The 15,029-nt window shown below is 45.7% G+C and overlaps 1 protein-coding gene across 1 annotated transcript in view; it reads right to left on the bottom strand.

The window, feature by feature from the left end:
• LOC140738260 (calcium-binding protein 1-like) overlaps positions 1-14,128 on the bottom strand; it is a 116,232-nt gene extending 102,104 nt beyond the window's left edge. The window contains exon 1 of the mRNA XM_073065416.1: positions 13,401-14,128. Within this exon, the coding sequence (XP_072921517.1) occupies positions 13,401-13,886 (486 nt within the window). The 5' untranslated portion in view covers positions 13,887-14,128. The remainder of the gene's footprint in view (positions 1-13,400) is intronic.
• Between the last annotated feature and the right edge of the window lie 901 nt (positions 14,129-15,029).

Here is a 15,029-nt window from a genome sequence, read left to right as displayed (position 1 = left end):
ATTGCAAGATCTGGTCGAGTGGGTCCACAACTACTTCTCACTCACCAAAGAGCTCATTTTTGACTACAGGAGGTCCATGAGCCTGTCCTCTTTAGAGGATCAGAGGTGGATAGGGCCAGTAACTTTAAATTCCTGAGCGTTATCACATCCAAAGATCTGTCCTGGGACCAACACACAAAGAAGGCACAGCAGCACCTCTACTTTCTTAGAATTTTTCCCAGATTTGGCATGTCATCTAAAACTTTGACAAACTTCTGCAGGTGTACATTGGAGAGTATCCTGAATGGTCACATAGAGCCTGGTATGGAAACTAATGCCCTAGAACAGAAAAGCCTACAAACAGTGGTGGATCCAGCCCAGTCCATCACAGGCAAAACCCTTCCTACCACTGAGCACATCTACAATGAGTGCTGAACAAGAAGGCAGTGCCAACCATCAAAGACCCCCACCATCCAGCCATGCTCTTGAGCTGCTGGAGCTTTAGGTCCCACAGCACCAGGTTATTACCCCTCAACCATCAAGCTCCTGAACCACCTTGAATCTGAACTGATTCCACAACCTGTGGTCTTGCTTTCAAGGTCTCCGCAACTCATTTTCTCATTATTATTTATTTACTTATTTATTTTGTGTCTGCACAGTTTGTCTTCTTTTGCATGCTGGTTGCTTCTAAGTCTTGGCTCCTGTGCAGTTTTTCGTCGACTCTATTGTATTTCTTTGCTCTACTGTGAATGCCTGCAAGAAAATGAATCATGGTGACATATGCAAAGTTTGATCATAAATGTACATTGACTTTGAAGTTCTGGGCAGACCAATGCTCGTCTTTCACAGAGTTGATGATTTCCGAGCAGCAGTTAACATTTGTCTCAGTAAACGTCCCTGGGAGTAGCCGACAATGCACAGGCAGTCCCCACTTAAACAAGGGCCACTGGCCCGTGGCGATGTCAGCTTCACTGCAGACATTAAGGGCTGTGTGTGCTTGGAGAGAGACTCTGACAGTGTGGGAAGGATCGGTCGGGGAGAGCCCCTCTCTCTACCAGTCAAGCGAAGTTAAGGTGTTGGCATTCTACCAGATGACTTTGACAGTCTGCTCGAGCAACCAGTTCACAGGATGCATCGTGTCCTTCTCCTACAGGGTCTTTGGGACATTTGTGCTTGAAGGTATCTCCCTGCCTGAACTTTCCTATGAAGCCAGATGGTGCAGTAGGAGCGACATCGACACAGAATAAATAGTTCGTAGAGTTTTAGTAAGAACTGTCCAGATCAACGGAAAATAATGAACACTATGCCAACAGAGCCACTAACTAAGAGCTAACGGCGTCATTGCGACTAGAAAGCAGTAATTTAGAACTAAGTTAATAACTGCTCCTTTACAGCGTCTCTCTAAATCACTAATCTTCCTTCCCGGAAGGCAGACTATGGTAAGCAGGTAGCGTTGCTATCGCTAGGCTTCAATCAAGGCGTGACAAGGCTTTTGACAAAAGTAAGAGAGTTAAATACAATTACAAAGAAGCCCTAATCGGCAGGAGTGTGTGTGATTGCAGTCTTCTTCCAGCTGCCCTCCTGCGAGGGCATCCAGACTCCATGGCAGAGAAGACGATGCACTTAAGACAATGGCCGGAATGTCGTCAGTGGCAATGCTGAGACAGCCAGCCATTTGTTCTGTAGGGGAGAGCTGCACACGTCGATTCGCCAGAGCGGATATTTCCGTGTTTTACATCTGCCATGAGAAGTTGCCTGTCCACAGAAGAAGACTAAGGCCTGAGCTCTGATGATCACAGTCCCGCCTCCAACTATACTCGTGCGTGACACCACTATGGGGACTACACGTCCCACCTCCAACCATACTCGTGCATGACACCACCATGGGGACTACACGTCCCACCTCCAACCATACTCGTGCATGACACCACCATGGGGACTACACGTCCCACCTCCAACCATACTCGTGCGAGACACCGCCATTGGGACTACAGTCCAAGGACGATGAGCTGCATTCCTGCTAAAACAACACACTGGCCTTGACTTTAGTGAGGTTGCCAATGTGGGAAATACGTCATACAGTGTCTTTCACACTATGAATACTGATTGATGCAATTCTACACACTTAGGTTTAAGGTAAAAAGTCACTTTACTGACGTCAGTTTCTCTGTGCCACTATGCCCAAAGCTTGAGTGAACTGTGTACCTCCCAGTTCAGGAAAGGATTGATCACCACTCGGGAGGATGGGGGCGAGGGGTTGGGGATTGCGGGTGTGGGTTGTCCTCCTGCGATGAAGCGGGCAGTATTGCTAAGGAGAGAGCAGCCCCATTCTTCAGTAGCACTGCCTTCTGGTGGCAGACAGGATTGTGGAGTGGTGTGGGGGGAATCGCCTGCTCCTGAATGTGGCTAAGACTCGGGAGATGGTGATTGATTTCAGGAGGAAGAGAACTGTGTACATTCTGCGGAAGAAGTTGAGTGCTGAGATGAGTCGATACTCATGGGTTAGTGAGCTACACACCGGTTCGTTCTTCACCCTCGGCTCTGATGCCTTAACCTGTTTAATTTGGCTCAGCGCTGAAATCGACCAAACATCAGTTCATTATCCGCTCTTGGGCCTGGACCACGACGTTCAAACCAGCCCCAGGCCCGCTCCAGCAATGGCCACCACAGATGCAGCTGCAGTCCTGTTGGCCGAAGCCTGCAGGATACCACAGGATACCACGGCAGACCGTGCAAACGATTCAAAAGCACACCTCCGGACAGAAACTTACAGGCAGCAATTGTAGTCGTGGAAAAAGTATATTAAGTGGAATTGTTAGTGGTTTTGTAAGCTGTCTGCAAAACTTTGTCATTTCTTGCCGGTGCCACCTTCACCCTCACATTCCCTCAGGCTTAGTAAAGTCCTGGGAGATCTACCTTTTTTGGATTGTAGTCTCTCCCCGCCAGGTAACCCGATTACATTTTGGAACACAGAGCTGCAGTACAGGGCGTCTCATTTGGTCGTATCCTACTTTACCTCAGGACTGACTTCAACAGCTCTGTCTGTCTCCTTCCTGGGCTGGCAGCTCTTCAGGTTTTTTAGCCTCGCTGTGAAGAATTTGCACCTTAATCCTCAAAAAATGCTAGTGTTACGCAGCAGGCCAGGCAGCATCTATAGGGAGAAGCGCTGTCGACATTTCGGGCCGAGACCCTTCTTCAGGACTTCTCCCTATAGATGCTGCCTGGCCTGCTGTGTTCCACCAGCATTTTGTGTGTGTTGCTTGAATTTCCAGCATCTGCAGATTTCCTCGTGTTTGCACCTTAATCCTGTCTGTTCTCACATCATTGGCTAATCTGTGCATGTGCAATTTCTCAGTGTGACTGGGAGTCTGGTCACCTGAGCCAACCCCGAGAGGTCCTGGTTATATGTGTATGGAGTGGAAAAAAATTATGCCCGGCAGCTCGTATCAGAATGGCTCTTTGTAAATAAACGCACTATCTGCCGTTACTGCAGGATATGAATGTGCAGACTCCTTGCAAACATCTAAGAGAGTGCAGGTAACACACAAAGCTGAGAATCTGGTTTAACAGCAGGTACCTTCCTCCCCAACCCAAGACCAATATGTTCTAGCTACACATGTTGAGTAAGTTCTTGGACTCATATTGACTTTGCTTGGGTCCAATTTTTTTTCTCTCTCTGAGCTGAGTCCTGTTAACTCCAATCTGCCGTACCTCCTCATGGACCGATAGGGCTTGGTATGACCTAGATAGGACCCTGAGTACAATTTGTAGGAGCACGGGGGCGGTGGGGTAGCCTACTAGAGAAGAATTCCCACATTTTGGGGTGGTATTATAGCGGTTAGTTGAACGCTATGACAACGCCAGCAAACTGGGCTCAATTCCTGCCACTGTCTGTAACTTTGCCCTGCAACCAGCTGGATTTCCTCCGTGTCTCCTGTTCCTCCTGCATTCCAAGGACCTACGGATAAATAGGTTAATTAGTCACATGGGTGTAATTGGGCAGCGCGGGCTCATATGGCCGAAAGGGCCTGTTACCGTGCGGTATCCCTGACTAAGTCATAAATAACGAATGTTTTCTGATTAGAATGTCAGTACGCAACAGACATAGCCTCAAGCTCAGTAACTTGTAGAGCCAGATGGTGAGCTCTTTTTGCTTCATGGGAGATATCCAGACATTGTCGAGGCGGGCCCAGATAAAAAGACAATGTATCCCCTCCCTCACACCCATCTCCCCTCAAAGCACCTCTTTGGGGGCTATGGATCGTCTCCTTGGCTTCCAGGAGCAGAGGTGCAGCTGCGAAAGTTGCTGCCTTGCAGTTCCAGTGGTCCCGGATCCACCTGACCTCCAGAGCTGCCTGCAGGGAGTTTGCACCTTCGACCTGTGACCATATGGATTTACCTGATGGAGGGTCTCAGCCTGGAACGTGAGCTGTTCATTCCCCTCCATAGATGCTGCCTGATCTGTGCAGTTCCTCTGGTATTTTGTGTGAGTGGTTCTGGGTTTGCCCCAGGAGCTCCAGTTTCCTCCCACTTTATAACTTTTTGAGGTAAGTGAGAGAATCTGGAAAGGGGATGTTGGGAGAAAGAGGAGGGAATAAAACTGAAGAGTGTAAATGGATGCCTGATGGGTGGTGGGGTGGAGATTCATCTCCACTGAAGGAGGTGTAAGGTGCTCTTCCCTCCGCTAGCCTGCAAGTCACCCGTGGGCAAGATGTAGCACCTGCTTAGCCAACCCCCCTCTCCCCCCACCGGTCAGGGTCACATGAAGCCATGGGAGCAGGTGGTGGGTGGTCATATCACAAGTCCTGGTTATGCGACCACTGACACCAGGCAGACAACCTCTGAAGGGTATTGATAATGGTTGGGGCCACCCACCTTGTAAAGACACTGCCCAGAAGGAGGCAATGGCAAATCACTTCTGTCGAAAAATTTGCCCAGAACAATCACGGTCGTGGAAAGACCAGGATCACCCACGTCATACGACACGGCACATAATGACAATGACAACTACTGGGACTCGACTGACTTTAAAGCTTGTTTCATGGTGTACAACTCCATAGGTATAACAACCCAGTATCACATTTACTGACAATGCTGAAGTCTGAGAGTATTCAGCTGTGTAAACACACATGAATTAAGCAAATCTCAGAATCACAGTGACCTCTCAGCTAGAAGAACCAGTTTGGAATGCAATGCTGATTGAATGCCACGTTTTCCACTTTCCTCATCCAGCCAATCAAATACCCCCGGAATTCCCATCCAAAATAAAGTGCCAGTTAGAAGGGAAAACTGTCATTCCCAATTCAGAAATTTGTAGTTTCAAGTCACACTCCAGAGATCTGAGCACAATATTTATGCATAATGCTAGTGACTGCTGGGATACCATCTCTTGATTGAAATGCTAAGAACATAAGAAATAGAAGATGGCCACTATCCATAAGATCATAACTAATCTTTTCTATTCTCTATTCTGGGTACCCTCTTACTCTTTCCCTTCTGCTCTCCACCTCCCTTTGGTGCCCCACCTCCTTCCCTTTCTCCCACAGTCCACTCTCCTCTCCAATCAGAAGCCTTCTTCTTCAGCTCTTTCCCTCTTGCACCAATCACCTCCTAGCTTCCCCACTCACACACCTGAATTCACCTATCACCTTCCAGCTTCTATTCCTTCATCTCTACTTTCTTATTCTGGCTGCTTCCACTTTTCTTTCGAGTCCTCACGAAGGGTCTCAGCCAGAAACATTGACTGTGTATTCCTCTCGATAGATGCTGCCTGGCCTGCTGAGTTCCTCCAGCATTTTGTGTGTTGCTTTAGATTTCCAGCACCTACAGAATCTCTTGTGGTGTTTTCACTCAGTGCCACTTCCTGAGATAACCCCATATCCCCTGATTACCTCAATATTCAAAAATCAGTGTCCTGAATAATCCTACGGCCTTCTTAGCTAGTGAATCCCAAAGACCTTTATATGAAAGAGTTTCTACATATATTTGCCCTTTACATTCTGACCACCTTCCGTGGTTCCAGATACCTAGCTGGGTGAAGCATTACCCCAATATCTACTCAGTCACGCTCTGGAGAAGGACAACTCTGATTTTAAACCTCCGCTACCTTGCGACCATACCCACGCATGGGAAAGGCTTTGGGAGTAAACCCCGAGGAAGAAATCCGGTGCCGGGGTCCCTAAGGCAGTTTGATGTTGTTTACAACTTCACCCTGGCAACCTCTGCGATGACACTGGTGCCAAGCTGTATCGACGCTTGCCCTTCCCTTGGACTACATCAGTGACGTGGAGAGGGGGGATCCCACTGTACAGGCAGCAGCCGGTTCTTCATATCTTCCCACCAGTGCTGGATTAATCTAGTAGCAAAAGTACGGGCCCCGCATTTTTGATTCTGGAGAAATGGCATCTCACCATATTCTCAGGACGATCTGGCAGGGCTGTTGTTTTCATGTTGGGGGAGCTGCATGATGTGTGTGTGCAGGCGTGTGTTGGCTCTTTGCTGTGTCGTGGTGACCGTCGTGCTATCTCCCACGCTCCCAAGCCGCTGCAGCGTGCGCTGTTATACCGCTGGAGGATGCGCCACCACGGTGAGCCTGCGACACACATGTTTTGTGTGACCCAGTTCATGATTCCTCATTTTTTTTCCCTGATTTTAAGTAGTCCGAACCAGCTCAGGAACATACAAGATCGGATTAGACTGTAAGTTTCAACCTGTATTTCCCAATTGAAATGAGTTTCAATAAACAACTAAACAGATAATTTTCAGAACACCATTCCTAGTTGGTTGTTGAGTGCATGTGATCCACACACACTCATAGCCACAACAGTCACATAAATTTGTTATTGTTCACTAGTCTTTGTTGATACCGCTACTTAGCTTTTGTAACATAAACAATTTGTTTTCAAATGCATATTTCATTATTTTTCCCATTGCAGATGGCAATGAGCAATAGAGCCAGAGATATTGGACGTCATAATGCTTCTGGAAGTGCAAAACTTAAAGTGAAGGAAGAAAAAGAAAGAAGCGACCAACTTGTGATATCAAAAACACGTAAGTTGACAGAATATTTTAAAAATGAACTAAGGAGCACCATGGGTCAAAACAGATTGAACAATCTCACTCTAATGAGCATTGAACATGAACTTCTGCGTGAAATAGACATTTCCAGTATCATCAACAAATTTGCTCATGCTAAATCTAGAAAGTCTAACTTTTAAATTGTAGCTTTGTTACTTTTGACATTTGAAATTGATACCTACATGTAAGTTATACTGTTACTGAAGTGTCAGACATTTGTCGTATTATCTGGCTGTACAGCAAATGAAAAAATTGAATTACTTAACTATGCAAGTAAATAATTTATGTTTTAATACTCATGTGCATTTTTTAAATTTAGGGCCCCTTTAGGTTACAGGCCCCGCACTAGCTTAATCCGGCTCTGCTTCCCACCCACAATCCACCAGAGGTGCAAACTCATGATCCGCTGGGATCGACAGCTGCCTACGACTACCACCTGGTCACTCTCTATAATAACTTTGTAGGGCTCAATAAGATCAAGAAAGTTCACCATCCCGGGAACTTCTCTCACATTCCCACCATGATAAACCAATCTTTCTTTAGATAGAGAGAATATGTAGTGCACTCATTGCTTTAAATGTGTTCTCATAAGTGCCCTATAAAATGGGAGCATGATTTCTCTACTCTTGTACACAAGGCATCACGGTTACATAGCGGTTAGCTGTGTAGCTTAGGGCGTCAGAGGTCAGAGTTCAATCCTGACGTCCTCTGTACGGACTCTCTGTACCCCTGTGGGTTTTCTTCCCATAGTCCAAAGTCATTATACATGATTAAATTAGGGTTAAATCAGGGTTGTCTGAGGTCGCTGGAAGGTGCAGATCGAAGCACTAGAAGATAGATAGATAGATAGATACTTTATTCATCCCCATGGGGAAATTCAACTTTTTTTCCAATGTCCCATACACTTGTTGTAGCAAAACTAATTACATACAATACTTAACTCAGTAAAAAATATGATATGCATCTAAATCACTATCTCAAAAAGCATTAATAATAGCTTTTAATAGCTTAATAGAAGTGCCTATTCTGTACTGTATTTCTAAATAAGTAAAATAGATCCTCTTTAGATAAAGGACATTATTTACCTTCCCAAGGGTTTGCTGCATTTGCACATTAACTTAGAGTTTTATTTACAAAGACACCCAGTTTCTTTTCATCAACACCACTTTCAACACCACTTTTCATACCTTTCACCATTTAGTAAATACCACACTTTTCTATTTTCCCTACCAAAGCAGTTTTCCACATTACATTCTAACTTCTCATTAACATAAACTGCTTGCATCTCAGAATCCTTAATGCAGAAAAGCCAATCTGCTACCCAGCACTGCATCACCAGCAAACTTGGATATATTATACTTGATCCTCTCCTACAAATCAAAATGATAGGTGATACCCTACCAGCCTACAGATCCAACGTATAATCCTCCGTAACTTCCGCCACCTCCTACGTGATCCCACCACCAGCCACATCTTCCCCTCCCCCCCCACTCTCGGCTTTCTGCAGGGATCGCTCCCTACTCGACTCCCTTGTCCATTCATCCCCCCCATCCCTCCCCACGGACCTCCCTCAGGGTACTCATCCCTGCAAACGGAAGAAGTGCTACACCTGCCCCCACACTTCTTCCCTCACCACCATCCCAGGCCCCAGACAGTCCTTTCAGGTGAGACACCACTTCACCTGCAAGTCAACTGGGGTGATATACTGTATCCGGTGCTCCCGATGTGGCCATTTATACATTGGGGAGACCCGCCGCAGACTGGGAGACCGTTTCACCGAACACCGGCGCTCAATCCTCCAGCAGTGGTGGGATCTCCCTGTGGCCACACACTTCAATTCCACAGACCACTCCCACTCCGACATGTCTGTCCATGGCCTCCTCTACTGTCAAGATGAGGCCACACGCAGGTCGATGGAGCAATACCTTATCTCCCGCCTAGGTAGCCTCCTACCTGCCGGCATGAACATCCAACTCACAGACCTCCATTGATACCCCTGCCCCCCCCCTTATCCCCATCCCTATCTATTATTTTAGTCTGGTTCTCTTTCTCTCTCTTTTCTCCCCCCCTCACTATCATCTCCCCCCAGCCCTACCTTTCTTCCTCTTTTATTTCCCATAATTTTCCACCTTCCCCCAGCCCATTTCCCTCCAGCCTATCACTTCCCAGCTCTCTACTTTATCCCTCCCCCCACTTCTTAGCCCCCCTCAACCATCCCATGTTACTTCACTCCTGATGAAGGGTTTTGGCCCAAAACGTCATCACTACCTCCTCCCATAGATGCTGTCTGGCCTGGTGAGTTCTGCCAGCATTTTGTGTTTTTATTTATTTCCAGCATCTGCAGATTCATTCGCATTGCCTAATATCACCAGCATATGTTGTGAAATTTGTTGTTTGTAGCAGCAGTACATTGCAATACATAATAGTCATAACTGCAAATTACAGTAAGTATAAATATATTTAGAAAGTTAAATAAGTAGGTCAAAAAAAGAAAAAGAAGTGGTGAGGGTCCAATGCCCACACGTACAATATCCCCAATAGTATGTAATTGAATTTTAATATGCTCCGGAGTGGCACTTTATCAAAGACCTTCTAAAAAGACAAATATACCACATCCACTGGTTCCTCTACTGTGGTTCTGCATTTGCAACATTACAATGGTGACTGTACTTTCAAGTTGCTTTGTCACTTGTAAAACATCCAAGGATATCCCGAAGTTGTGAAAGGTGCTTTTGAAAATGCTAGTTTCTTTATTAAGTTTCATTTCATGCCCTATCACAAGCCACATTTGAGCGATCTTTAATTTCTGTAGCCACCCTCCAACCCCATTGATAACTGAAGTGGGTCTTTAGTATGGTGAGAAGAGCCCTGGTCTGACAGCTGGGATTCAGTCTGGTTGAGATTGCGTGGCCTTATGCAGTATGTACCATGCAACCAAAATACTTGCTTGTTCAGGTAAGGAGACCTGTCAGACTGTAATCAACCCAGAAGTAAATTCTTCAATAGTGTGCGATCGCAGCCTTACATTTTATCATGTTATCATTGTCCATTCATTTACAAGCTTGAATTATGCTTTCCATAACAAAAGATCTTTGGGGAAAATAAGGCAGAAAACATTGGCAACAACTGGAGCAGTGGATAGCTTCTGAAAAGAGAACGGAGTGACATCTCTGAACTCTCCACAGATACGGACCATGTCCATCTGATTCTTTGTTAATTCCAGTTGCTTGGATCTCCAGGTTCTGAGATCTGAGTAAAGAGACACCATCCCTCAAACATTCTCTGGCCCTCTGTCCACCCACCTGCTGCCAAATCATGAAGACTACATTTTTAAAATGAGTAATAGAATTACTCATGAGAGTGGGACATTTTTAAAAAACTTATAAAAATGGACAAACCTGCACTACACATTGGGAGTGGGTGTCGATAGGATTTTGATTTTAACAGGTATAAAATGGGAATATTTGTTCAATTAATTCTGAAACAATTCTCACCACTTTTGCTTCCCCTTAAGTAGAGCTGCACTATCTAGAATCAGAAAGAAAGAACTAAATGAGCCAAGAAAAGAGATGAACCAAATTGAAATTGCTGTAAGACCAGCTGCTGTGCTAGAAAAGGAGTTCCTTTTGTGAAAAAGCAAGGATTTTTTCAAACTGTTTGGACATCAAAGAGCTGCTTTCAAAATGTAGCCTCTGCTGGAAATCTTTGTGCAGGAAGCACGATCTCACCGAGAGCAGCAAGGTAAATCAGTAATGCTAAATCCATGGGTCATTATGTCACCTAAAACAGTGATACATCATGTTTAAATTGTCAAGATGCCTCGAACTACATGTAGAATTATACCATATTAATCTCTTATCTTTAATTATAGTGAATAATTGTGACAACCCCATCCCACTTTCCTCTCCTGACGCTCCTGTCCCTCTCCATCGACAGGAAGCCACACATGGAAGGAACACGGCCGGTTTTATCTCTGGTCGGCACCACCTAACATTTCGATGAGGTTTTTGCATAAAATACAACATGCAATTGACATTTGGCATTGTGTGCATACCTGCGACTGAACTGGTGCCAGAAGGATGCGGCTCATCATGGTGGTACATTTTGCCAGACCTCACTGTCTAAATGGAGAATGCCTGGTTGGACAAGGTACCCAAGCATTATTCACAATTCAAAACAGCAATGGAGGAAAAGGGATGTGTTATTGTTAAATGGAACTTAGCACCTGTTCTATAAGATTACAGGTGTTAAGAATATTTAGAATAGGGAAAAGGTGTCTTAAAGAGGTATTTATGAAAAATCTAGGATTTAGGAGAAAGCAGAAGAGGGGTTCAAAATCATAAGAGGTGTTAGTGACGAAGATACGGAGAAGAGAGCACTGAATTAAAAACCAAACATAAGAATTTTTCATAAACATTTGCGGTGATCTTGAATGTGCTGCATAAATTCATATCAGAAGCCTCTACATAGAAACTGGCATTAGCACGACAACTTCTTTCTAGGCAGGAACGTTCCAGAATGCTATTAACGAGATGGTTTAACATTAATATAATCTCTAGAGCAAGTAGAGATTCTGAAGACTCTAAATAACCTTGGGCTCAAACTGAGAAGTTGAATAAGACTATAGAACCAAAAGACTTAGGGGCAGAATCAAGTGATTTGGCCCATTGAGTCTGCTCCAAATAGTGAATTAGGGCCAAGTGTGTAAGCTTTTCCCATATGGCTGTGGAAAACTTGGTTCCATCACTACTTTACTGTGGGCTATGCATCTTATTTAAACAAATATTATCCCCATGTTAGGAATCTGGGAGATTCTTACTTAAAGGGTCCCTGCAAAGTGGAACTGTAAATCCTACTCCAAAGCAGAAAGAAAGAGTTTCATTTGCAATTTACAAGTGAAACCTTTGTATTAGGATTAAGGAGCACAGACACAAGAATTTCTCTTTCTGAGGTCTGAAGGGTGTCTGGTGCCTACCTGCTGCCCTGGGCTTTCTGCAAGCCTGGCTGCTACAGGTGATGCACGAAGGGTTTATTGCCAAAAGGCAACCCAGAGACAACTGCTTGCCAGGCTGAGGAGATCCTGGGTTCTACTAATTAATTGATTTAGCCACGACTATATTACCTAGATAACAGATACAGGGTTAACGAAAACTCGCCAAACTGAATTAGCTATATATTCTCCTTCTACGATGCGACTCCATGCAGTGGTCTAACAATTAAAACTGCATCTCCGTTTTACGCTTAGGACACTATCGCAACCTTAAGTATAGAGAAAAGGCGCCCGTAGGTCTTTGGAGTTAGACGGGAGCATTGAAGCCACTTGTCTCCTGATTAGTTATATGATGGGAAGTTCAGTGTGGTCTGGTGTGATGCTGTATGCAGCGGAACAGCCCTTGGCCCCCTGAGTTAGCGAGCTCCGCGAATGGTGATTGCTGGATTCCTTGCCCCATACCCAATCACTGTCAGTGCAAGTGGCCGCGAACCAGACGTCCCGGCTCTCCATACCCGAAGCCAGAGCGCCTTTAACTGATCCGTTGCAACAAGTACAATACGACAGATAATGTGGTCAACAGCAGCCCGGCCATGCCGCCAACAATGTGTTTAAACGGCGGATCCTAAAATTACGACGCGGAATGTAAGGACAGAGCCCCGGGAACCAGAAGACGGGAACGCGGAGAAAATCGAAACTTCTGACCAAGGTTGCCAGGCCTTAAAGTGTTAACTGATTCCTTTAGACAGATGCTATCTAAGGTCAGGTTTGTTGCCATTCAGCGCTGGTGGATAACTTCAGAGGAAGTTACTTTAAAAGTTTGAATTGGCCCAGCCAACATTTCAGGCAGCCACTTCTAACCTCGCCTCGTGTCAGATCGGCTCCGAGGCATCGCCAAGAGCTCGATATTACTCTGATAACTTATCTACAGGCAGTTTCCGCTCCAGGAAACAATGCAGTGAAATGGTTGGGACAGGTGCACACTTGGGCAAACGGGACAGCGAGTTAAACTGACCCAATAAATACGCTTATTGGCAAGCTGGTATTCTGCAGAGCGCGGCGCGGGGAACGAAGTGGTTTCGAGTGAACTTCTCAGCGCACCTGTTTAAGAGTAGTTTGCATCGGAGAACCATTTCCCGCCCTCTGTGAAAGTCAACAGAAAAATCTGTCATTTGTCGAATCGATGTTTGTGACCCGTCCCATAACCCTCCGACAAATGATACATTCTCCGCAAAATGCGTGACAACAAACAGATCCCCTGGGCAAATGTATACCATCCTGCATTTTAAAATCAGATTATTTGACAAACTGTTTAAATCTGCAGCAAAAGCTGGAGGGACAATAATTCATTTACCTGACCAAACACCGAGTCCAACATGGGGCTCAGGCCGGGGTCGACGTCCACCGACTGGAAGCTGGCCTTGCTGGATTTGGAGGAGGAGGGCGACGCCGAGCCGCTGAGGAGCGAGCACTCGCTGCCGCTTCTCTCCAACGCGCCTTTCCTGCACCGAGCCACCTTGCTTCCCGGTGCCCGCTTCCTGCGCTCGCTCGTTTGCCCCTGCCCTTCCCCCCGCTCTCCTCTGCCGCCGGCTGCCTGCGGCTTGCCGCCCGTGCCTCGCTTCCTGGACGCTTTGGCGTCCGCTGCCGCCGCGGTGCCGACTCCCCTGGCCGAACCTCCCGCCGGCGGCTGCTCCTCCACCGCGTCGCTCCACTGACCGCGTTCAGCATCCGAGTCCCTGCCTCGCCTGCGGGGCGCATTTCCCACGTGAAAGTCTCCTCTCGCCGCTCCGCATTTCAGCAGGGAAGTCTTGGAGTCGCTTTTGGTTATAGAAGAACTCATTTCCTATGTTATCTCTTAATATTATTATTATTATTGTTGTTATTATTCTACATCACCGAGCTTTCTGGGGCATGCCAGTCCTCTACACACATTGTACAGTATAGGAGAAGGCAGCGGCAGGTCTGTCCTTTAAAAAAATCTGCTTGCATCCTGAACACCCATGTGACACGAACACAATCCCTCAGAGGGGGGGATTGTGAACCGAGTTAATCAGTACTCTCCATGGCCCAGTTACATTACGTTTGACTGACAACGCGAATTTGAAACAAATCAGACTCAGGCACTTATGTAAAGGTTGGATTTTTTGGCTTCAGGTACAAAAGCAGATTAAAGTCGCAGTGGAAATATAAATAGATTAGAGTCTGGATGAAACACTGCCGGATATTCAACACTCCAAGTCTGATGGAAGACAACTGACTTCTCTTTGACTTTCTACCTTAAAAGATTTGAACTGCTGGTTTAATCTGAATTTTGCGACATCAATGACATTTTAAATTGCCCTTAACATTTTTTAATGTCAAATCGTTTAAATTACGCGACTGGGAATTAAGAATAAACCCTAGCAAAAGCAATCACCTTACTTGATCCTAATCTTCTCCCTTAGATAGACAGCACCCAAACTCGATCTAATGACAGGGTAAATCGCTTAGCTGAGAATCTCCTTCAATTTTAATCCTGTTTCATACAGAATAAAATTCGTTGAAGATCAGACAACAATAGTTTTAAATTTGCTTCGGAGTTCTGAGACCTGAAACCGGGTTGAGTCTTGTGTTGTAAACGGATTCGTTTCCCTCTGTTCCTGCGAACCGGCAAGGCGGAACATCGTGTTTTGGGTAACGAATGAATTCAGAGTGAAGATTACTTCTCACAATGGAATCAAATTAAAATTGCTTAACACATTTTGAAAAGGAAATAATTATTAAAACATAACTTCCAAAAATGGTTATTGAAGTGCCAAAGCAATTCTCTTGTGAAAGTAGCAATCGGCGCCGCGAGAGCCACGAATTCCACGTTGCGCAGCTCAGGCGTAAAACACACACATTTGATCTCTTCTCCGCTCTGACCAGGTCGCTAAAACCCGACTCTGCTGGTCACTTTGGAGTGAGGCAAATCACTCAGAGTTTTCCCCAAACAGAATCTCTG

The sequence above is a fragment of the Hemitrygon akajei genome, chromosome 14 (genome assembly GCF_048418815.1).
Source record: "Hemitrygon akajei chromosome 14, sHemAka1.3, whole genome shotgun sequence".
Classification (NCBI taxonomy): domain Eukaryota; kingdom Metazoa; phylum Chordata; class Chondrichthyes; order Myliobatiformes; family Dasyatidae; genus Hemitrygon; species Hemitrygon akajei.
This window is presented reverse-complemented; position numbering and strand designations above follow the sequence as displayed.